The sequence below is a fragment of the Schistocerca gregaria genome, chromosome 4, assembly GCF_023897955.1.
Source record: "Schistocerca gregaria isolate iqSchGreg1 chromosome 4, iqSchGreg1.2, whole genome shotgun sequence".
Classification (NCBI taxonomy): Eukaryota; Metazoa; Arthropoda; class Insecta; order Orthoptera; family Acrididae; genus Schistocerca; species Schistocerca gregaria.
This window is the reverse complement of record NC_064923.1, coordinates 484,697,343-484,723,614: the sequence shown is the minus strand read 5'-3', so window position 1 is coordinate 484,723,614 and position 26,272 is coordinate 484,697,343. Positions and strand designations below refer to the sequence as shown.

General features: G+C 42.5%; 1 protein-coding gene across 1 annotated transcript in view; it reads right to left on the bottom strand.

Annotated features, from left to right (window-relative positions):
- Positions 1–247: 247 nt before the first annotated feature.
- The window catches only part of LOC126267532 (uncharacterized), a 306,885-nt gene continuing 280,860 nt past the window's right edge, over positions 248–26,272 (bottom strand). The window contains exons 5-6 of the mRNA XM_049972833.1: positions 15,699–15,855; positions 248–2,627 (exon numbers count right to left, since the gene is read on the bottom strand). Coding sequence (XP_049828790.1) covers positions 15,745–15,855 — 111 coding nt within the window. The 3' untranslated portion in view covers positions 248–2,627; positions 15,699–15,744. The remainder of the gene's footprint in view (positions 2,628–15,698; positions 15,856–26,272) is intronic.

The following is a 26,272-nucleotide window of genomic DNA, read 5'->3' as shown; positions in this document are numbered from 1 at the left end:
AAATAGCTATCTTGTACTAGTAAAGTGGAGCACCTACAGGGTTGTCCCAATTGTGAGTTTGTCAAAAAGACGTTGAAGGTATTGGGATATCAGTTTCCAGAAATGGATTTGAAATTAAGATTCTCTGTTGTTACTGTGGTGAGTTGGCTGATGCACCTTGTGGGAATTCATACATATCTCAGTTACAAAATGTTGTTTGGTAAGTTGTAAATTGCTGTTTACTGCAATTGAAAGAAACACAGTAGTATTACATTAAAAAATAATACTTGTATTTCAAAGTGAAAATGTATTAAAATAATACTTGTAATATTATTGTGTTAATTGACCATTTAATTACATCAACATCATCAAATACATTATTGTTATGTACCTTATTTTAATGCTTATATGGTAGAGGCCTGTCCATACAATTTTTAATTGTAAAATAAAATGTACACTTAATGTTGTAATGAGCAGGATTTTTGTTTGTCAGTCTGTGTTCCAGATGGAATGAGCTTCAAAACATATACTGAAACTGTATAAATTTTTGATGTGAAAGAACATTAACCCACAACAGTACCCAGTATCTGACACAGAGGTGGGTACATGCTTGTATGTTTTGAGGTGACTGATGAAATATTTGTGAGAGTTCAAAGCAGATGGCACTCAACACAGTTGCTACTAGTCAGTACATGTTACAAGTACTGGATTTCTTCAGACTGATACTGAAGTGATACAGCTCTCTGTCACTGGGTTTGTCCTTGTTAATGCTTCTACTGAAAATTACGTATCTTATGTTTAATGAAGGAATTTCTGTCAACTTTATTAACATATATCGTATAACTAAATGTAGGAGAAACTATAAGTTGTGTGGTACAACAGCACTAGGAAATTATTTACATAATTAAAAGCGGCTATTATTGAGGAAGAGACAGCTTTGTTATTAAACTGGATTTATGTTAAATTATGTCACAAATTTTGGAGGAGCATACTTTTTAATAGGACATTTTAGAAGAAATTTCAATACTTTCATATGATTTGTAGCATGAAATGGTCATTCTTAATATTTTTAGCAACATGCTCTCCACCTACCACCTTGAACTCAAGTATCTAGTTGTAGATATATTAACATATTTATGCTTGCCATTAACTCTTATTTTTGAAAGACTGATTTTACATAACAAGTTGATACTAATTAATATCTAGCTCTTGAAACAAGTTTCAGCTCCCTGATATGTCATTATGACCTCTCCCCACCCAGTCTCTACCAACCTTCTGCTGCCAAGTCCTTTCATCTCCTTTTCATAATGTACAAAATTCCATTCTCTTAATTTCACAAGAGAAATGTCTTGCTATGTATCTATCCTTTCAACCCTTAACCACCTGCTGCCATGTCCTCCCCCCCCCCCCCCCCCCTCTCCATTTTGCTGTCCTCTTACTAGGTTTATCTTTTCTTTAAGATATTAATACTGCATTCACCAATTTTCAGTTGTGAAGTCATTTTCATGATTATCCATTTTTCAACAAAACCAAGATCACCATCAGAGCTGTTTTAAAATGAAACAAAGATATTTAACGTTTTCAAACAATGTATTTCACATAGATTTATGTGTATAAAATAACAGTTACAGTAATTATAAAATTACAGAACTATTCTGTCACAGATTAATTGGTCATGATTGAACAAATATGTAACACATACTTTGACAATCCTCTACCATATTTTAATTGCATTATGAACTTCTGTTATTGTAAGTCATCACCAGATAATAGTTGATGTTTTAGCTAGGCAGTGTTTCTTGGACAACAGGAGCACGCTGCTGCCTGTGCTAATCACTCTGAAGATTTGAAGAAGTGAAATAATGAAGGGGAAAAAATTTGTGCATCATTCCATATCACTTCCATTTTCAGTAGCATGTAAGGACAGCATTCTTATTATTGCATGAGAGTAAGTAGTTTTGAGCTATGTAAATATTTTCACATTTTCCTTAGAATAATGTACTGTTTTATGTATCAGTAATACTTTCCATATTAACATAAGCTTTCACTAGAAGTCTGCAACAGGATCACTGTTTCTTTTTAGTTGAATGTTATGGTGTCATTATCCCTTCTGCCAGCAACTGCTGTTATGTACAAATTATTACATTGTCTGTATGTAGTTCCTATTTATGTTACTTCTGTTGCATCTATGTTCTATGTGAGGTGCCAGATCCATAGCAGTAAATGATTTTGCCAGATTACTTTTGGATGGGAAATTGTTCTGACTGTAGGCAGAGCATGGGAGACATACATAACACACCCATTCTATTAAAGACCAAGGCCTTCGTACACAGAATGTTTCAAATTTTACAGAGCTGTCATAACATAGGAGCATTTGAACTGGAAGTGAATAAAACAATTGCAGGCAATTGGCTTCACTGATTACTACTTTGGTGAATAAAGGTTGCTGCAGGAAAGTAAAAATGATCCTTATGGTCCTCGTGGACAGTAAAAAGTTTAGGTGGTCACATAACACCAGCCTCCAAAACTGCAACTGCCATCACCCATCAAACTCTGATGTGTCATCAGAGAACATAGAGCAGGATCCAGTCATGCTATTAGAAGACGACTCGTTCATGTCAAACACAGTTGTTCGCTGACATGGAATTCTGTCAAAGAAAAATGAAGTGGATATCACACATTTTATTACTAAAAATTGCACTGAATGGATCATGGTACATTGTACTGGTTAATAATTATAAACAAAATTTTTTGTTCGTTACTTAATGAGCTAGGCTGTGGAATTTAGTGGGAAAAAGTATAGACATTGAAAACATTGTTAGAGTTTTTATATAGACATAGCTTTATGAGTCTTAAGTGGTACACTGAATCATCACAAGACTTGTCTGACTTTCATTGGCTTCAACCTGCTTCAGTTGCTTATCAGAATCTTTGCATTTGAGACATAAATTCAGGTTAATACTAATACTGATATATAAAATGGGTTTTTAACTTTTGCTGTATACAGACAGATGTTATCACTTTGTGAAATCAGTACAATTATGTAAAAGATTAATATGAAATAGTAAATAAGAATCTGAGCTGAGATAGTTTCCACAGTCATCAGTGCAAGGAGATCAGCATCATTTAGAATACATTGTTCATATGCTTAATAGATATTACCATCAGTAGTTTTTATTTCCATTAATGTACAACTCAATCCTATCCACCTCCCTTAAGACTGTCCTTCGTTACTGAACTTATGGAACATAAGCAATTAATTAATTATATTTTGTAAATTATCAATGAATTAACTGAATTAGGTGTGGTTTCTAAGGCAGAGAGGGAAGTGGCAGTAGTTACCAGAAATTTTTTTGTCCATTTACTTCAACTGAACACAATATTTCATGGCAACATACAGGTAAGCAACAGTGTTGGTCAAGTTCAGAAGTGACAGCAAATGAAACATTTCCAGTGAGAACTGTATCTAGAAAAGCCAATGTACCTACAAAACATGTACCCTTAGAAAGACTACATGGATCCATTTGTTACACATTATTTATTTGGATTTGGCTCTAATGGTACAGAGATGAATGACATAATTTTGGTGTCTCCAACAACTTATATGTGATTCCAGTTGATGTTAGGAGCACACACAGTTTGCTGCAGTTGACCTTTGCTGAAATTTTGTGATTTAAGGCACAAGCTTCAGGAGGCAGTCTGAGAGGGATACAAAATTTCTGTACTGGACAGTAAGTATTGCTCTTCACTGCCTGATCGCTTCATCCAGTGCTACACTAAACAAAATTAGTGACTGTCATCGGTCTTAATCTCAAACTCTTCTGATAGTGCTCCTCAGCCTTTCCCCCCTGCTTCTGTCTGTCAGAATTTCATTAATTCTTGTGTAGTGCCCTCTAGCTCTCTATTCTTCAGAATCCACCCAAGAGTGTATGTCAGTGGAGTCATATGCCTTTATGAAGCACACGAAGGCTACTTCAGTCTTTTTATTCTTCAATGCCCTATATTCTATCAGTTGTTTCAGAATGAATGTCTGTTCTATACACGCTCTATCATTCCTAAATCCTACTTGACACTCTCCAAATGTACTTAACATCTGTCCTTCTGCTCTCTTGAGAAGGATTTCTGACAGCAATTGGTAGCTGACCTTTATCAACAATATTCCTCTGGAGCTGTTTGCATCCATATTGTCCCATTTCTTATGTACTGGTAGGGGGCAAGATGGATGCAAACATCTACAAAGGAATGTCACTACTAGAGTTTGGTTACAAGATGCTGTTGATACTCCTGAAAAGATTAGAAGAACAGACAGAAAGTGCAGTTGGAGACTAAGTGAGATTTATGAAGGGCAGAGGATGTGTAGACCAGATGTTTATCAGAAAACAACAGATACAACATAGGACCTTAAGTAAAAAAAAAAATGGTAGTAACCTTTGCAGACAACATAAAGCCATATCATTCCATTGAGAGAGGACTAATGGCATTACACGAGAACTATAACAGAAATTCTGACAGACAAGTGTGAGACTCAGAGGAGCCCTATCAGACGAGTTTGAGTTCAAGACCGGTGTCAAACAGGGAGATGCATAGACACCAATTTTGTTCAGCATACCACTGGATGAAGTGATCAGTCAGTGGATAGCAATAAATGAGAAAATGGGAATATCAAAGATGCATGTGGGGTACAAATGGGACAATAGCACCCAAATGGACTGCTTGGCCTTTGCGGACAATGTAGCCATAATAAAGTGAGAAGGAATAAGATGCAAATATACCATACAACTCAAGGAGCTAAGGCAGATATCCAGAAGAATAGGACTGGGGATAGCCTACATCAAAACTCACACACTGAGTATCACTGGAGATTGAGCAACACCTGAAGGCACTGTGTAAAAGATGGACAAATTTAAACATCTGGGAGAATGTATAACAAAAGAAACAGGAGCAATGGGGAATAACAGAGAGGATAAAGAGGATGAGCTCAGCCATTCATATGACAAGAGATGCATACAGTCTTCTTCTTTATCTTGTGCCTTTGTTCCCTATTGGTGGAGGGTGGAATGGCTATTAACGGATTTGGTGTGGTTAGTTTTAGGGGTGCTTGGATGCCATTCCTGTCAAACCCCATTACCCTCTTCCTTCACCCCACCCCCCTTGCCCCCCCCCCCCCCCAGATCCCTCCATGTACACTCTTACCCAATAAAGGTGTTCCATTCATTGTCCTCCGATTTTGATGCAACACTATACTTGTCTCCACAGTGGGTTACAAATTATTTCAAACACATACACATCAACTTGTAAACGTTGAGAATACTGTACAACTTGCTCTTGCAGTTCATGAATAGTATCAATGAGAATACTGTGCACTTTACTTTTGAAATGACGCCAGACAGAGAAATCCAGAGTTGAGGTCAGGTGATCTCGGAAACCAGATTACAGGCTCTACTCAACCTGCCCGTCAGATGTCATTTTAGATCGGGAGCAAAATGTGCCCATTGCCCATCATGCATATACCACATTACCCAGTGTTGCGTGAGGTATTGTGGGGTGTGGGTAAGATTTGAACCAAATTAGAAGGGGGCATAATCAAAATGAGTGTGTTTCGAATGAATTTGTACTAAATAGGACAATATTTGATACTGAAGGCAGTGGCGGCTCGAAACAGTAGATTTGTAGTTATCTGGAAAACGGTTCGCTTGTGGACTAGTGTTTGCTGGATCGTTTGGTCTTTTGCGGTATTTTCATTGGGTCGCTTTTTGCTGTTAATTGTGATCCACTCTGTATGTACAATAACATTTTTATTATAATCTTACATATAAATGAATAAACAATAAATCTCATGTGGCTCACAGTTTGATGCAAATATTTTCATCTGACGCCATTTCAGGGTTTTAGTTTCAACTGATGATGTCACCTGTAAGCTGTAGGAAAAGTGTGGACGCTACTGGTACCTTTTCAGCTATGGAGGTCATTATTCTATTCACAAGATGTAGTTGCTGCGATATTTTAATCTAGAGTCGCAGATTTTCATTAAATCTAGGAACTCTACTCACCGTAATAATTTGACGTATTGACACAAAAATGCCAGTTTCTCCAAGACCTCGGAGATGGAGAGTCCCATGCATCGGGCACCCAGTGTCTGGGATTGGGCAATTGCGCTGACACAGCGCATGTCAATCATCTTGAACTTATGCCACGTGAAAGCTCTAACGAACTCTGAGTCGGGTAATAAGCCAAATAGTCAAGAAAGCACATCAACATTCTTTCCGTAATATATCAGTACCTCTAATTCAATCGCACACGAATGTGGGTAGAATTTATCTTTTTTTCTTATATCTTTCATCCCCTTCTCAGTATGAAACGTTGTCGTAATTCGTAAAAAAATGTATTTAAAACGCTAGCATTTCAGGTAAGTTCCCGTCTAATAAGGCTTAAATTTCATAAAAGACCAACATTAACGTGAGATAATACTTCTTCAGCACGTTATGTGTTACAATTTACTGAACATTAGTTCCCGCTGAACGAAGTGTTGCACGCTTCGTCCATGCATTTGGATGCAACAGAGCACTCGTCTCTGCTCTGAGTAACGAATTATTCCAAACGCCCCCACATCTTGTAAAACTAAGACTGTAGGATTCGCTTCATTGCTCCATTTCTTAAACTGTGTACCTTGGGGCGCTGCACATCACAGACAGAAAATACGCTGAGGATTGAGGTAAGATGAACTTGGAGGCTAAGATAACAACTGTGTTCGACCTTCCACCTTGGACCATATTGGCGCATTAGACGTCTTTTTACATTAGCAGCAAAAATATACCGGTGTCCCATCTTAACATACATCACGTTCCCCATTAGAGAGGGAATTAATAGTAAATTTTACATTTGTTACAACTAGGACAATTTATGCAATTTCTACCTATTCACTTCCGAGATTGAGTTTCTTCCCGATCTGTTATCACTGTTATTTACAACTAGAAGATGCAGAGGGAGGCATGAGAAGTTTACACCCACTGAAAGGAGGTGCACACAAAGGACGGACATGAAGCTTCACATCTTATGAAAATAAGAGCACATGATAAACTCATGCTTACATGGTGCTGCAAGTCAAGTACAACGAGACCCGAGTCCAGAGTCAGTCCGATCTATCTTATAAATTTGCAGCCGGCCAGGGTGGCCGAGCGGTTCTAGGCGCTACAGTCTGGAACCGCGCGACCGCTACGGTCGCAGGTTCGAATCCTGCCTCGGGCATCGATGTGTGTGATGTCCTTAGGTTAGTTAGGTTTAAGTAGTTCTAAGTTCTAGGGGAGTGATGACCTCAGAAGTTAAGTCCCATAGTGTTCACAGCCATTTGAACAATTTGTTATAAATTTGCAGCTTCTTAGGCGTTTGTTTTTCTTCATGAAATATAGGACACAGTCTATGGCACGTACCGCTGACAACTAGATTGTTCTTGCAGCATGATTCGAATACACGACGATCAGAATATTACGATCACTGCCACTTCCGAGCACGTGACGCAAAATTGACTGACATTTATGACTTTTACAGAGAACAGATTTTTACTGGTATGTTACAGAGAACAGATTGCTCATAGTATGTCACGAGTTGCAGGGCCGAAAACACATCATACGTCCCAACGTCGGGAGGCTGCCTGCTTGTCGAAAAGTAGATTTCCTGGCCTTCCACTAGGCGCCCTTATCAGTGCCGCCAGTGGTCGCGGAAGCCCATTTGTTTCCGCAACACACGTGACGGAAAATGGATGCAAAGATATCCTGCTACAGGACATTATTTAGGATGGCGCACAGCCATCCATCGGCAGTCAGGTTGAGTGCGCGGTGCCGCGACGTGCAGAGCTCTGAGCGCGTGCGGCAGCGGCCTAAGAGGATTCCGCCGTCCACACGCCAACATCCAGTTGTTCTAGACATCTATACTCTGAATAACGTCAATGCCAATATCCAATTACGGATCATAAATGACCTTTCATCGCATCGTGGAGAGAGTATCCTTACACAGTATTTATCACCCTGAATGACGAGGACTGTTGACTGGGACCCAAGCCAGCACTATTTGACCAACAACGTTGAGGCCGACTATGGATGTCTTCTCCAAGGCAGCCATCGCCGACGCAATACAGAATCTCATCGCCAAAATAAAGACGACAAAAGCCGGACCCACCACACAAGTGGTCAAACCGGATATTAACTTCGAAGCTTTTCCAACCATACTTCAAGATATCAAGCCACAATAGAACCGAGCCTGACGACACTGGATCAGTTTCCAGAATCCAATGGGCTGACTAGTACTTCACCGATTTGACAGAGAGCTCCATAAATATGCGACGGAATGGCGACAAGAGGTCTGGCAGCAAAAAATGTCAGATTTCTTACTTCTCACACAGGAGTAATGACACACTCCCACAAATTTACAACATAAGCCCTTACCGAAACAAGCCATACAAAGCCCTCACAGGCTGCTGTTCGACCCCTTGGTGCAAGCATAGTTTTATGCAGGTACGTATCAAGATCAAATGACGACCCTACGCTACCACCAGTCAAAAACGAACAGTTCCTCTGTTTTGAAAACCACGTCACCATGCCAAGCCGCTCCTACTCGAACACACCCGTTGCTCAACACGCCAAATGAATTGAAGCAGATCACTAGGAGCGCGGTTAACAACTCCCCAGCAATTGATTAGAACGCCAACGAGGATCTCGGACAACTTCCTCGAAAACCTATAGGCCTGATTACAAAGATCATAAACGGCTGCTTTCAGCAATAATACTTCCCAGAGGCGTCGAAAATGTGGAAAATGGTATACATTACATCGGTTCCAAAGTCGAATAAAGAACAGTCGCAGCCCAATAATTATCGACTTTGGGGAAAGTATTTGAAAGAATTATATTCGAGAGAACTACACTACTGGGCATTAAAATTGCTACACCAAGAAGAAATGCAGATGATAAACGGGTATTCATTGGACAAATATATTATCCTAGAACTGACATGTGATTACATTTTCACACTATTTGGGTGCATAGATCATGAGAAATTAGTACTCAGAACAACCACCTCTGGCCGTAATAACGGCCTTGATACGACTGGGCATTGAGTCAAACAGAGGTTGGTTGATGTGTACAGTACAGGTGCAGCTGCCTATGCAGCTTCAGCACGATACCACAGTTCATCAAGAGTAGTGACTGGCGTATTGTGACGAGCCAGTTGCTCGGCCACCATTGACAACACGTTTTCAATTGGTGAGAGATATGGAGAATACGCTGGCCAGGGCACCAGTCGAACATTTTCTGTATCCAGAGAGGCCCGTACAGGACCTGCAACATGCGGTCGTGAAATATAGGGTTTCGCAGGGATCGAATAAAAGGTACAGCCACGGGTCGTAACACATCTGAAACGTAATGCCCACAGTTCAAAGTGCCGTCAATGCGAACAAGAGGTGACCGAGACGCGTAAGCAATGGCAGCCCCTATGCCATCACACCGTGTGATACACCAGTATGGCGATGACGAATACAAGCTTCCAATGTGCGTTCACCGCGATGTAGCCAAACACGCATGCGACCATCATGATGCTGTACAGAGAACCTGGATTCATCCGAAAAATGACGCTTTCCCATTCGTGCACCAAGGTTCGTCGTTGAGTACACCATCGCAGGCGCTCCTGTCTGTGATGCAGCGTCAAGGGTAACCGCAGCCATGGTCTCCGAGCTGATAACCCATGCTGCTGCAAACGTCATAGAACTGTTCGTGCAGATAGTTGTTGTCTTGCAAACGTCCCCGTCTGTTGTCTCAGGGATCGATACGTGGCTGCACGATCCGTTACAGCCATACCAATAAGACGCCTGTCATCTCGACTGCTAGTGATAGGAGGCAGTTGGGATCCAGCACGGCGTTCCATATTACCCTCCTGAACCCATCGATTCCATATTCTGCTAACAGTCATTGAATCTCGACCGAGCAGCAATGTCGAGATACGATAAACCCTAATCGCGATAGGCTACAATCCGACCATTATTAAAGTCGGAAACGTGATGGTACGCATTTCACCTCTTTCCACGAGGCATCACAACAACGTTTCACCAGGCAACGCCGGTCAACTGCTGATTGCGTATGAGAAACCGGTTGGAAACGTTCCTCATGTCAGCACGTTGTAGGTGTTGCCACCGACGCCAAGATTGTGTGAATGCTCTGAAAAGCTAATCATTTGCATATCACAGCATCTTTTTCCTATCGATTACATTTCGCGTCTGTAGCACGTCATCTTCGTGGTGTAGCAATTTTAATGGCCAGTAGTGTAATACCGACCTGACTCAGCATAACATAAGAAAAAAATGAAATGATCGTGTGGGATTGATGGCCGGGTGGCCCCATTCGGAGTAGTTTGGTCGCCGGGTGGAAGCCTTATTTCTGGTGACGCCACATTGGGCTACTTGCGCGTTCGTGATGATGAAATGACGATGAGGACAGCACCACAACCAGTCCACGAGCGGAAAAAATCTCCAACCCGGCCGAGAATTGAACCCGAGCCCCATGCACAATAGGTAATCACCTCACTACCTTTTTTTATCTCATTTTGTTCGTTATGGTTCGTTGCATTTGTTCGGGGTGGACGTCCCATGATGGCATCTTTTGGTTCATCGTTGATCCGTTCACTCTTTTTTTCCCCTCTCAGAGAGCATCTAACCCTCTGACCGAACATGCTGAGCTATCGTGCCGGCAACCGCTCAGCTAAGTAGGCGGACAGCGTGAGGATATCCGCCCTGAACAACTTAGTTTTGTCAGCCGCTTGTCCGCAGAACTCCAACTGCTACGCACAGCTGAAGCCACACAGGACAACTTTAATAAACGCAAGATGACAATTGGGATGTTTTTTATATCAGGAAAAGTTGTACGGTAAAGTGTGGCGAGACCATCTCAGCCTCAGACTTCACCAGGGCACGCCGATAGCGGACTGTTATGTTAAAACGATTGGCAGGTAACGTCAAGAGCGGCAACTCTACGTTCGAATTGCAGAGAAAAAATTCTGGGAAGAAAATGGTGGTTGCCAGGATACTCTAGGGTTCCGTCATCTCTCCTACAGTGTTCAAAATGTATATGAATGATATCCCGACTGTACCCCATGTGTCAGTCAGCCTCTACGCCTACGATATAATCTTCCTCACCACTGGGAGAAACTTGGACCACCGCATCACATGAATGCAGTGTCAAATCGACCTGATGGCGAAGTGGACCCTGAACAAAATCAGTATCAATTCGACGAAGACAGTGGCTATACTTTTCACGAAACGGAAGCCAGTCCTGAACACGGGGTTCACAATCAGCACTCAGCCTATCCTATGGTCCCCAGTAGTGAAATACTTTGGAGACAATTTGCATAAGAAACTGCTATTCACACGTTACGTGACAGAGAAGGAAGCATGCTTTAACTACGTCGACTGTCTATGGTTGGAACTGGGAGCCCGCTGGTGAACACGCACAACGGTACTTCACCACGCAGTACAGGAAAAATACCTTCAGCAAAAAGTCAAAGACAAAGCACGAAAAATGTTCGACATAGCTAACAACTTATGCGGTACATCTTGGCAGTTGTAGAAATAAGAACATTCCAACCGGAGAGGTGGCACAAGTATCGGATGCCATGGTCTATACTTCACATTTAAGGCAACAGACATCCCACCACCACTCTACGCAGCCACGTACCACTTCAGTGAAGTACGTCCACCAACAAAGCAGGTGTAAGGACCCAAAAATTAGACCAAGTCGTGCCTTATATGAGTAACAAATAAAATAGGATACTCTTTTACCCTACACCCCAAACAAAATAATCCATTAGCAGCTGAATCCGAGCCAAGAGTTCAGTTCGGACATCAGGCCCACGCCGACACCACCGTCTCCGCCGCCGCCCAGCCGCTGCTGCTGTGGACAACACCCGGGGTCACCGATACGCGGCTGAGGAATCTACCTTTGTGGTTGTGGATTGTATAAAACTTGCCTCCTATTATTCTTAGTACATTAACTACAGAGTGTTCCAAGGTAACTTTAGACGGAAGAATTAAAATATTTTGTGGAACTACACTCTGCGCATTGGCGGAAGAGCTGAACATTTAGTTGAACTTTCCTTCAATGGAGTCTACACGAGACCTAACTTTTTCATTTTGTGTGACCAGTTATTTGTTTATAAACTATGGCCTTCAGCCAGCGACTTTTACTTCTCAGGTTTGCATTATTATTCTTCGGAGTAGATGAACTGTGTTTCTTGCTTTTGTTGATAAACCTTTTGGAGATTCTTTGATATTGTTTGAGTCGCCTATGGCAGATTCTTCAGTTATGGCCCGGTGCCTGGGAACTAACAAATGGCTCTGAGCACTATACGACTTAACTTCTGAGGTCATCAGTCGCCTAGAACTTAGAACTAATTAAACCTAACTAACCTAAGGACATCACACACATCCATGCCCGAGGCAGGATTCGAATCTGCGACCGTAGCGATCACGTGGTTCCAGACTGAAGCGCCTAGAACCGCGCGCCCACACCGGCCGGCCCTGGGAACTAACATCTCTGAAACGGCGATGCTGGTTGGCTATTCGCTTACTATTGTCCTAAGCGCCTACGGAAGGTGGTCGAAGGACAGTGAAACCACGAGTAGGCGACAATATGTTGGACGTCCACGCGTTATCGCATAACAGGATAGGCGGCGATCTGTGGCAGATCTAACCGCAGAATAGAAAGCTAATACAAGCACAACTGCTTCGGAGCACACTGTTCAGAGGACATTGTTGAAATTCAGGGTGCACACCAGACGACGCTCATGTAATTTCACGTTGATTCAACGACATCGTGAATTGTGTTTGCAGTGGGAAGGGGGTCATTGAGATTGGACCGTAGATCAATAGAAACGTGAGTTCCAATGGGATAACTGACCGTGTCACTAGGCCAGAATCATGCTACAACACATCTGGGACGATGCAAGTTGGCTGTTCCGCTCCCACAAACCACCGGTCCGCAATATTGTCTCTTCTGAGGTCGAGTTTGAATGTCACAGCGAAGTTATCTGTTTTCCCCGGCCATCCCAATCCGCTATTACAGGGTTAGCCATTCATAGGAAATCCATGGTCAGTAGCGCGAAAATACCCAGATCATGCAGTATTAGTTGTAGGCGACTTTAAGACTTTAACCTACCGAGTATAGACTGTAGCTTCTATGGATTAATTTCAGGGGTACGGACAAGCAGTTTTGCGAATTAGCTTTGAACACTTTTCCGAAATCTGACTTTATCAGCTAGTTCGACAGCCCACACGCAGTGGAAATATTTTAGACATCTTAGCTACAAACAGGTCGGACCTTACTGACGGCGTCAGTATAGAAAAGGGGATTAATGATTATGGCATCATCATACTGACTATGACTACAAAAGTTAATAAATCAGTAAAGGAGACTACGAAAGTCTTTCTGTTAGAAATAGCAGATAAACAGTTGTTAGCATCTCATTTAGGCAATGAATGGACATTATTTAGTTCCGTTATGAAAGACATAGAGGAATTATGGGAAAAGTTTAAACAGATTGTAAATCCTACTCTGAAGACATACGTGTCGAATAACTGGATTAAGAACGCAAAATACCTACAGTGATTTAACAACGAAATTCGGAAAATGCTGAGCAAGCAAAGGCTGATGCAATCAAGGTTCAAAAGAGAACGTGCAAACGACGACATGCATAAGTTAATAGAAACTGGTGCGTCTGTAAAAAAATCGATGCTCGAAGCATACAACTACTACCACTGTCATATCTTAGCAAAAGATCTTACTGAGAACTCGAGAAAATTCTTGTGCTACCTAAAACCGGTAAGCGGGTCAAGGCTTCCGACCAGTCACTCACTGACCAGTCTGGCGTGGCAGTAAAAGATTGCGAAAGGAAAGCCGAAATTTTAAATTTCGGATTCAAGAAATCTTTCATACACGAGAATCGTACAAACATACTGCCGTTTGGCTAGCGCATGGACTCCCATAAGGAAGACATCCCGATAAACATCCCTGGCGTAGAGAAACAACTGAACAAGTTGAACTCAAATAAGTCGCCAGGTCCTGATGGAATCCGAGTTCCGTTTTACATACTCTACGGCATTGGCCTCTTACTTAGCTTGCATTTATCGCGGACCTCTCGTCCAGGCGACTGGTAAAGAGGCGCAGATGACTCCTGAATATAATAAGAAGGGTAAAAGAACGTATCCGCAAAACTACAGACCAATATCATTAACATAGGTTTACTGCAGAATTCTATAACATGTTCTGAGTTCGAATATAATAAATTTTCTTGAAAACGGAAAGCGTATGTCCAAGAATCAGGACGGTTTAAGCAGGCATCGGTCGTGTGACATGAGCTCGCCTTTTCCCTACATGATATCCTACAAAGCATTCCTGAAGGCCAACGTCACACTGTTAAGGAAGGTACGAGTATACGGAATAGGTTCACAGATATGTGGGTGGCTCGAAGACTTCTTAAGTGACAGAACCCAGTCTGGAGTGCTCGACGGCGAGTTTCATCATAGACAAAGGTGTCGTCAGGAGTGCCCCATGATAGCGTGTTAGGATCGTTGCTATTCACTATAATACATAAGTGATCTGAAGGACAGGGTAAGCCGCAGTCTGTGGCTGTTGGCTGATGATGCTATGGTGCATGAGATAGTGTCTTCATTGAGTGACTGTAGGAGGATACAAGATGGCTTAGACAAAATTTCTAGTTGGTGCGATGAATGACTCTAAACGTAGAAAAATGTGAGCTAATGCAAATGAGTGGGAACAAAACCTGTAATGTTCGAATATAGCATTAGCAGTGTCCTGCTTGACACAGTCGTGTTGTTTAAATACCTAGGTGTAACTTTGCAAAGCGATATGAAATGGTACGAGTATATGGGGATTGAGGTAGGGGGGGGGGGGGGTAAATGGTCAGTTTAGGTTTATTGGAACAATTTTGGAGCAAATGCGATTCATCTGCAAAGGAGACCGCATGTAGGCCAAGAGTGCGACCCAATCTTGAGTACTGATCGAGTGTTTGGGATTTCCAGCAGGTCAAATTAAAGGAGGATTTCAAAGGTCTTCAAAGAGGGGCTTTTAGATTTGTTACTAATAAGTTCGAACTGAAGTATTACGGAAATTCTTCGGTACCGGCATTTGAACGTGACTGCAGAATGATTCTACTGCTGCCGACGTACGTTTCGTTTAAGAACCACGAAGAGAGGAGAAATTAGGGCTCGTACGGAGGTATATTAATAGTAGTTTTTTCCCTCGCCGTATTAGCGAGTGGAGCACGAAAGGAAGTGACTAGTACAGATATCGGATACCTTCCACCACGGACCGTACTGTGGCTTTGGGAGTACGCATGTAGGTAGATGCAGGGGAATCGTGGAGCTGTTTGTAGATATCTGGTGCCCCCACACCTGCGGAAAGCTACCTAGAAATTGTCGAATCCATGCCACGTTGAATCGCTGCTGTATTGCGTTCCAAAGATGGACCTGGGAAGGTGATCGTAAAGTTCTGGGTCACCATTGTACAATATATTGCTGATACTAAAACTGGGCTTGGCTGATTCTTCCACTAAAGTTAGAACATGGCTCGCCGTGACTTCAGCTGCGGCGCATTGTTTACTGAGCTATGAAAGAAACGTTTCGGTGACGTACTGAGGAAGTGGTACAATGCGGGACCTTGGCGCACCTGTGTACAGCAGCCGGCGCCCGACTGGTGCAGGAAGCGGATGTCGTCACGAGGGAGCGGGGGCTGGTGGGCGTGGCCGCCGGCTGGCGTCGTGCGCCGTGTCGCGCTCCACCTCCAGCAGGCACTCCTCTGCACCGCTCAGCCCGTCCTCTCCGTCCTGTGGACAAGTAGGCGCCCACGTCAAACAGAGCTAAACACCTCCTGTAGCTCTGACAGGTGCTCCATTAGGGCACCTTAAGCTCGACGTTGCTTATCTCCTATCCTATTTGCACGTATGTTGTACTAGGAAGAAGGGAAGATAACGATATAAGGTTCCGCCTACAACATGTTCGTTAGAGGTGATTACTTGCTAAGCTATGTAAAGAAGGAGCCTTGACAAAGAAACTATACAGGTTTTCATTTCAACCGATTTAGGAAAAGCACTGAAATCTCTCATGATCTTTAACGGGTGGCACGTATCTTAATGACTGAGACACGTTTTCAAGTGCACTTGTAAAGTGTGTAAGAGACATTTTCTGTAAACATGCTGCACAACTTCAGTGTACTGAACGGAGCAGTGTCACTAAATCACCAAACGCTGCTGCAGTACGTGATCAGTTACCAATAATCAATTTCCTCTAAGCGAGCATCTTCTAGTCACTGATACCATTGCGTTAGGTTATAGGAAGAGTCCTTGGCGTCAAGAACGTAATTCTTGTCAATTGCAGCGCCTGTCATTTATACACTAGCTATCGAATGTTCGATACAGTTCCGCACTGTCGCCTGATAAAGTAAGTCTACGGAATATCAGACCAGCTGTGTGGCTGGATTGAAGAGTTTTTAGCAAAAAGAACACAGCATGTTGTTCTCAATGGAGAGACGTTAAAGTAACCTCTGGCGTGCCACAGGGGTGTGTTATGGGACCACTGCTTTTCGCAATATATATAAATGACCTAGTAGATAGTGTCGGAAGTTCCACGCGGCTTTTCTCGGATGATGTTGTACTACACAGAGAAGTTGCAGCATTAGAAAATTGCAGCGAAATGCAGGACGATCTGCAGCGGATAGGCACTTGGTGCAGGGAGTGGCAACTGACCCTTAACATAGTCTAATGTAATGTATTGCGAATACATAGAAAGAAGGATCCTTTATTGTATGATTGTCTGATAGCGGAACAAACACTGGTAGCAGTTACTTCTGTAAAATATCTGGGAGTATGCGTACGGAACGATGTGAAGTGGAATGATCATATAAAATTAACTGTTGTTAAGCCGGGTGCCAGGTTGAGATTCATTGGGAGAGTCCTTAAAAAATGTACTCCATCAACAAAGGAGGTGGCTTACAAAACACTCGTTCGACCTATACCTGAGTATTGCTCATCAGTTTGGAATTCGCACCAGGTATGGTTGACAGAGAAGATAGAGAAGATCAAAAGAAGAGCGGCGCGTTTCGCCACAGTGTTATTTGGTAAGCGTGATAGCGTTACGGAGATGTTCAGCTAACTCAAATGGCAGACTCTGCAAGAGAGGCGCTCTGCACTGCGGTGTAGCTTGCTGTTCAGGTTTCGAGAGGGTGCGTTTCTGGATGAGGTATTGAATATATTGCTTCCCCCTACTTATACCTCCCCAGGAGATCACGAATGTAAAATTAGAGAGATTCGAGTGCGCACGGAGGCTTTCCGGCAGTCGTTCTTCCCGCGAACCATACGCTACTGGAACAGGAAAGGGAGGTAATGACAATGGCACGTAAAGTGCCCTCCTCCACACACAGTTGGGTGGCTTGCGGAGTATAAGTGTAGATGCAGAAAGTTTTCGTACTCCTATTAGTGGACATTAATATGGGGTTTCTGCGAGGTATCTGAATGTCTGAGGAGGAATGACAGACTATTCTTCCTGAAGAGCTGAAATCAGGGAAGGTAGTGATTCTGGACGCTGGAGTCTCTAACGAAGTCCACGTTCTAACTCATTACAAAGGTGCTCCACAGGGTTCAGGTCGGGACTCTCGGTAGGCCAGTCCATCTGAGGAATGTTGTTGCCCACAAACCATTACTTCATAGATGCTGCTTTATGACAGGATCCATTGTCATGCTGATAGAAAAAAATCGTTGTCTCCAAAACGGTCCTATGCTGTATGCAGTACACAATGCTGTCAAATGTGTTCATATCCAGCCGGATTTATCTCAATAAGGGGATGACAACCCAATCACGAGAAACTCCCCGCATGCCCTAACTCCAGCTCCTCTGTACAACACTGTTGGCCCTACACAAAAAATGGTTCAAATGGCTCTGAGCACTATGGGACTTAACATCTATGGTCATCAGTCCCATAGAACGTAGAACTATTTAAACCTAACTAACCTAAGGACAACACACAGCACCCAGCCATCACGAGGCAGAGAAAATCCCTGACCCCGCCGGGAATCGAACCCGGGATGGCCCTACACATGATGACAGGTAACGCCCTCCAGGCATACGACAAACCGAAAACCTTCCATCGGGTTGCCACAGGGTATAGCGTGAGCGATCACTCCGAATCATCCGTTTCCAAGCACCCACTTCCCAGGGCGTCGCTCTTTACACATCAAGCGCTGAATAGAATTGACTACAGAAATATGTGGCTTATAAGGAGTTGCTCGACCATCGTACCTGTAAAAAAATTATATAAAACTTTTTTTAATGAATATAATCACACTAGTTCAACTACCAGAGATTAATGCGTAAAGCATTTGCTTAACAAAAGAAGCTTTACGCTCTTCGTTTATTAGTTTTAGAATAAGTTACCTTTCGCTGTTATCCTGTCCTAGTGTTAAAACGTGTTGTGCCATTTCTTACTCATAAAATTGGGTTAAATAATGAAATTGTTTCTGTTGCAGAGCGATTTCGTCTTTTGTGATACCATGGGTCCCAGCTCCTGAAATTCTGGAAAATTATTACTATTATTTTAATTTCATGCAGAGAATTTAGATGGAGGTGACGATCTTCACGGCGACGCTGCTCAACGATAGAGGTACGTCAATGTGTTCACCTTTTTCCTTTCGTGGCGGCTACCGTCAATTTCAGTATGTTTGCCGCGACATTCAGAACTTGCAGTCTTTCTTTTCATTGAATTTCGAAGTCCACGCATTTACGTTCTAAGATGAATAAATGCATTTAACTGTAATTCTTTTTATCCAGGCCACGGGGGATGATTGCACTCAAAATGTACGTGCCTCTACCCCATTCGTATGTTCGTATATATTTGAGTGTGTACAAGCGAAACTATATTTAAGACTCATTTCCTACATATTATTAACTTTTTTTTTTTTTTTGACCACTCATTCGTGAATGTACGTGCCCTCTTATTTGATGTAGTCAGTTGGCCGTATTCACGTTATTTGTAATATTTAGTGGCTTAGTTTCCACAATTGATCTTTGCCTGTGTTGCAACAGCGCTTCACGCGATATATTTATTATGCGACATCCACAATAACTTTTATTTCAAAATTTCGACGACCGACTGAATAAAGATTTCTCTAACAATAACAATAGCAAATCACAATAATATAAGAGGACGCGTTACATACCCCATTCTTTTTAACTACCTGCGGGCAATCACTGTACCAGGTGTACTGCTGGTAGCAATGTGGAACTCACGAGAAATTCCTTCCTCTAATTCGCGCGACTTTTACAGCTACCCTTTACAAGGCCCGATGGTACAAGTCCGTCAGTAGATGTCGTTTGCCTGGTCATGGTTTAGCTCTCGTTGTCCCTCCGCATTTCCACTTCACAGTCACACCACTAACAGTACAGTTTTTGAAATATCCTTGGTGAATTTGTTAGGCGCAAAAGTGCACGTTCAAAGTCACTGACCTCCACTGACCGACCCATTATGCTGTTACTACATCTCTACTGCTAACACAACTCTCTCGTCCTCCTTTGACACTGGCCGGTCCGCGTCAGATGACATCGAATGGCCAATTCCGCATTACATAGGGGTGTCCAGACACACAGATAGTACACATGCATCCATTGCCTTATCTATTCTTCCATTAGTGACTAACTGGACATATTGACAGTCTATTCCATTGCTCCCTATGATGTTGATATATTAGACACTTTCTGTAAGAGAGTAAGTGTACATATTGGCAGTCTATTTCACTTGGTCGCTTGTAAATTGGAAATTAGTGGCAAGTTCTCTGGGACCAAACTGCTAAGGTCATAGGTCCCTAGGCTTACACACCACTTAATCTAACACTAAGGACAACACACACACCCATTCCCAAGGAATGACTCGAACCTCCGACGGGGAAAGCCACACGAACCATGGCAAGGCGCCCTGGAGCGCACGGCTACCTCGCGCCGTTAGTCGCTTGTGGAAATATGTGTAACACGGTGACGGGTGTATTGTAAGTGACAGATGCCGCAGCTGGTAATAACTGCGTACTTCACGGCAACGAATCATCATCTCAGAAATGATAAACACAAGTCCTGTATGGTTTTCAAGGGAATTATGATGATATAGGTGGATAGCGATCACGCACACTTCTCTACAAATTAGGCCAGAAAGGCTTAGTAATAATGAGGTCTGACGACCATGGTGGCCATAAGAGGTGTGACACTTCGTCCCTGTGCTCACAAAACCAGTCCTGCGACGATGAGATCTGTATGAACTATGGGTCTTGTCTTGGAACACGGCATTATCACTGGGGAACAAATATTGTACCACACGATGGATCTGATCAGCCAAAATGGCCACATAAACCTTGTCAGTAATGCGACCTGCAGAATAATCATGCATCCCATGGAATAACACGATCTGGCTACCTAAATCATAACCATACTCTCGTCTTGTTTCACTTTTGTCAGCCAGCAGTCTGCATCGTAGGCGTGGCATAGCGTACGAAAGATGTAAACTCGGCCACCAGCTGGAAACAGTGTGAAAAAAGACTCATCCGAACAAAATATTTTCATCCATTGCTCCAGAATCCACTGGTGAGAGGTTTTCGAATTCCAGCTCACCCTGCAGTTCCCCACTTTTGGAGCTCCGTTCGTGTTGTTTTGGTCCTGACAGGTTTGAAGAGTGCAACATCCAGTTCTGCAGTGACTTCTGCTGACTTTTACAGTTGTCTTCCTCCTCAATGACCGTCCGTCACGATCACTCAAAACACACTTTCGCCCGCTTTGTGACTTATCGGATGACGTTTTCCTGTTTTCCCTGTAAGCTGTATAAATCTTCCATACGGTGCCTGTTTAAACACCAGACATTTAAACTACCTTGGTTACGAGCACCAACAATTTTCCCGTGTTCGAAATCACTTAGCTCCAGCATAATGCACTCACAATTACACAGAACACTGTTCTGACAAAGACTGACACTTGCAGTGTATTGAGGGCATTTTACACACGTGCCGTTCGTGGTCAGGTACAACAGACTTGGCTAGCAACTGCATCTACGATCAAACAAGCACTTCTCGGGGTGCTTCCATGTTTCTAACCGACCTCTGTATCTAATATATAGTGGTCATCAGACGTTTTTGTTGAAGAGCCAATACTGACAGCTGAGGCCGCATATGTACGCATCTTATTATTAACTGGTAACCGACATAAACTAGTATGTTACGAGCCACTAATACACTAGCTACAACAAGGGCACGGTAAGCTGCCACCGGCCCACAAGTATTTATCGTTGAAAGTCGGTACCATTGGGAACACTTTGCGTCGATAGGGGTCCCTTTCAAATTACTAGTATCCTCAGCGACAATAAAGTTGTGACACAGGAAATGTCTCACGAAGTATTGCTGTTTTGTCTGTGTGAGGAGATGATTACTCCACAGACATTATAAAACTGTATATATATTTTCGCGGACAACACCTATGACGTTACTGACAACGGGTTTGAAAGAGCTGGCCTCTCGTCCTAGCCACCAACAACTCGCGAGCTCCTGCCGCTTTGGATTTTAAACAATCGTAACCAACATATCTGTGAATATGGAAGGCAGTTACAATAACAGCTCTAAAATAGGATGTAATACGTAATAAGGCAATCTCAACAGCATCTCAGAGTAGGCTTATCACTTGGCAGTCCATGGTTCCAAGTGCACGAGATTTTTATTGCATAAAAAGTGATGTTTTAGTTTTCTGTACCATATTAGAAATGTATAAAATTGTTTTTAACACCTTGTATTATGAAGTTCGTTGAATTCCGGAATCACAGGCTTAACATATGCGAAGAACACAGAAACGTGCAGCATTAGGATAAGAAGGAAACGACCCACCTTCATGCGACGATGCTGTAGTATCAGTTAAATTTCGTTTCTGTTGTGATGTAGTGATATTTGTTACACAAGGAAGTGAGTTAAGTGTCACTGAGATCAGTGGGATGTATTTGTTTCAAACGAGTTTTCTAAGTACTCGTATGTCTTTCGTTCAAATGAAGAAATTTGAATACCATATTCGCCTTAACTTTTGTTTTGGTTTGGTTTATCGCCAGCGGCAGCTCATCAGAAGTAGGTTAAATGTAATAAAAATCCATCTTTTTCTTTTTCAACACTGAAGAAATGAACAGCTGCATTCAAACATGAGCGTAATTTTCTTGAACGCAGTTCACGAACAGAGCTTTCCAAAACTACAAACACAGACGGAGTCAAAGAATGCACAAAATTCCAACGAACAATCAGTTATTCCGCACACGAATTACTTGACTTCCAAATGTATCAGAAGTAGTGTCGCTGTGCACTTCAAATGAAGAATTAACTACGGCCAAGTGTGTACAGAATGATTGCCACATTTGTTCAGTGGTGACACGTGAAATAAATAACTGGACCGTTTTATAAAGCATGTTAACTGAATATCTGCGTCGTTTTATTTTATAGTGACTGAGGCTGGGCACACCAGTCCACGTCAGAAACGAAAACATAATCAACGCTGTTGGTGGACGTCGTTGGCCCAACAGCAGGTGTGCACAGACTTAATAGTACCGCGGGCCGCCAAATTCTTACTGTGACTACGTCGTCGCAAATTCAAAACTATCGTGCCGCGAGGTAAGTTATAACTCAGAATTGGAGTCCCCCTACCACACTGCCAGCTAGACTAGGCTCAAATGAAATAAATCTGCAAGGACCCGCTCAATTTCGGGAGGGAATAAAAAATTAGAAGAACGAACACTGTTCGGAATCGATTTCATCTGCCGAACAGTTTATACACAGTGCTTTCAGGGATGGAAAACTGACCCTCCTTATCTGGTACGTTGAAAATGGCCGAATAATAACTGATGACGTTGTTTAAGTCCTCTGGACCATCAGCATGAAAAATTATTAACACATGTGAGTTTGCCTGGTACGAAAAAGAGTTGCTTAAACAATGACGGAACTTAGGAAACTGTGGAACGAAGAACTGGAAAATCAACCATGTTCGCCAGTTTTGGCTTCTCCGATTGAAATTTTTTTCTATATATACAGTAAGCTGAAGATAGTAATGGAATGATGCCACTGGAAATGGCAGCCGTAAATGACCGTTCGGCAGAGCTATTATCTTACATCAGATTTTTAATCTACTTGTGAAAAAAATTTTAGACGCAGCGAACTGATCTAAATGGGGACTATATTGAAAAACAAGTAAAAATCACTATCTGGATCTATGTACATGTATTATTTCCTAGTTATTCTCTTTCCTGTTACATCCGAAAATGGAACGAGTGGAATGGGTAGAATGTATGCTTCCGTATGAACCCCAATGTCTCACTTTTGGCCTTTGGTCATATGAATATTAGAGGCATGGAAGAATAAGTTAGATGGGTACAACGAAATATGAGGAGATACTGAGTAGAGTGGGAGAGGAAAGACAATTACTGAATATAATAACAGGAAGCAAAAGAAACTTGATTTGTTCTATATTAAGAAAGGAGGCTTATAAAAAGTAGAGGAGTCTATGGAAGGGAAGAAGAAGCGATGGAGGAAGAGATTTCAGATCCTCGATGATCAGATGGAAGGCAGCATATACAACAGCATTACGAGGGAAGCAATGGACAGCAGGAAATGGAGACACAAACGGCTTGCTAATATAGCAGTAAACTTATGCCGCTGTTGCTCATAATGATAGTATTAATGGCATACCGTTTGGCCCAGTCACTTCGATTAAACATCTGGGTGTTAAGTTGTGAAATGAAATTTAATGGAATGAACACATATAGTTAGTGGTAAGGAGGGCGAATGTCTGAAGACAATTTAGAGAAAGAGTTCTGATAAAGACACCGGGTACAGAACGCTTCTGCGACACATTCGCTCGAATGTTTGGTATCCCTACTGGTTATGATTAAAGGAGGCCGCTGAAGCAATTTGAAGGTGTGCTGCTGGATTTGTTAGCGGTTGGTTGGATCCGTACGAAAGTGGTACGGAAATGCTTCGTTGGCTGGCGTTGGCTGGCGTAAGGCCTGGAGTATAATGTGTGGTCGGCAAATGGTACTCTGATTGAGGGACCGCTTGCACTGAAGTCGTTAAGTCCTCATAATCGTGAACACTTGATGTCGTCTGCCTGAAAAGTAGTCGGGTGCGCGTCCTATGAAGCCGACGGCCGAAGAAAACTTGTAAAGCGTAGTGGTGGCCCAAGATTCGTAGATGCGAGATAGCGCCGACGGTAGTAGCTCTTTGAATCGGAGAGCGTCACCTGGTACTGTGATGATTGCTGCGGTTGATCTCCCTAGTGTGCCGGAAGAGCGGCAACTCACCAGACACCGGCGTGTGGTTGGTGGTTTGCCCGTAGGTGGCAGCCGAGGGTAAAGCAATAAGACCAAGTCTCGTTACCTGCGGTGAATTTTTCCAAAAAATAACTTCACAGTCTGCGTTTCAGTCAGAAAGCAGCATAGAAATCAGTTTTGCAGAAGTTTTTGATCTCTTGATTTAGAGTTTTGCTGCATTGAGATTTGTGACAACAACATGACACATCGTGGCCACACGTCCATCATTTAATACTGGCTGCTCGCAACTGACTAATCGAATTCACTTCTGTTGTTTACAGTTGTTAGTTGAAGATGTCACCACATTTACTGCGTTGACGTCGCTTTTAGACCAGAAATAAAATCAGCCTCGGAACTTCTGGGACGGACTGTGTACTTCTCCGTACACATTATATTTACCCTTTATTTTTCTCCTAGTGCATTTACTTCTGTTTTCTTTTCGTATTGATTTTCATTCCCTAAATCTTTCGTTTAGCTTCAGTGGTATCGGCCTTATCCTCTAAGCGCTTGACACGTCGTCTGAAAACGTCAAACACCGTGTTCTTCTGCCTCCATTTTTTACCACATTGTCATTTATTGGCAGTGGTCAAACACATTTCCCGAGTACAGACTGAAAATAATAGGAGACAGACACCTGGCTTATTATACTCCTTTTCCTAAGTCTCTCCAGCCAGTACTTTCTCTGTTCACTTTCGCTGACTCCATTTGATATAAATATGAGTTATGGGTCGTCTGTTTTTCCCGTCCGTTCTCTTTTCCCTCATTATAGTTACAAACATATCTCAAGCCACGTTTTCAGAGGGCTTTCCCGGTCTATAAAACACATTTATAGGTCTCTTCCCGTTTCATTATACATCTCTCCTCAAAATTCGCAAGAGCCCTAGTGCATCTCTTGTGCCTGTATTCTGTCTGGAACCAAATTGCTCCTCAGCCAAATTCTCCTCCATTACATTTTACAGTCTTTTAATTAATGATTCTTAACATAACTTTGACTGAATGTGAAATGAGAGTAGTTGTTCTGTGATCTCTACATTTCTTGGTGGCTACTTGTTTCTTTGGCGCTGGAGTCATTACTGTTGTTACAAAGTCGTCTGCCCCTACATGTCTTTCATATATTTTGTTACATAACCACAATATTAATGCCGTATTCGAACAGCATAGAAATATCTCTTTAACCCATTAGAATTAACACACATTTATCCAGATTTAAACCGAAATGACTCGACACATCGACTAGAAATTCTAAAGCATCCCTGCAGTTGTTCAAAGACGATATTTTCCTACCCACAGCAGGAAACAGTCTCAGACTGGTCCCCACTCCACAGCACAAATTGTTTATGTAAGTGGAGAACGGAAGCAGTCTTATCTCGCTTCAACATAGCACTTATACGCTACTTTGTCTCTGATAAGCACTTATCACCGTGTAGAATTGTTATGTCGATACCTATGGGTTCTTTCCTTGCTCTGGCATATGGTTCATCGGAACTACAACAGATGAAATACTAGTTCACCTTATTACATGAATGACAAAAAAGATTTACTTAACTTGACAATACTTTTTTCACACGAGTGCGTGATAATTTACTACTGTCTTTGACTATTAAAGCACTACATGAGGCACTAATAAAAACACAGTTCTCTCAAAGTGCAGTGTTCAACATTTAGAAAAGCAAATTTCTATTTGATATTTGAACAACTCTTTAAGTCTACATGATGATGCGGATTGTCTCAGCCGAGCTCACAAACTGGGGCAGAGCGCTTCCATGCTCGGCTCTATGTTGACCTCCAAGCGACGGTGCTGTTGTTCTAAGAGAGAGGGCGTGGCTCCTTGAGCGTCTCCCACTCGCCTTTGCGGGTTGCAGTGAGAAATCACTATCGTCTGTGGT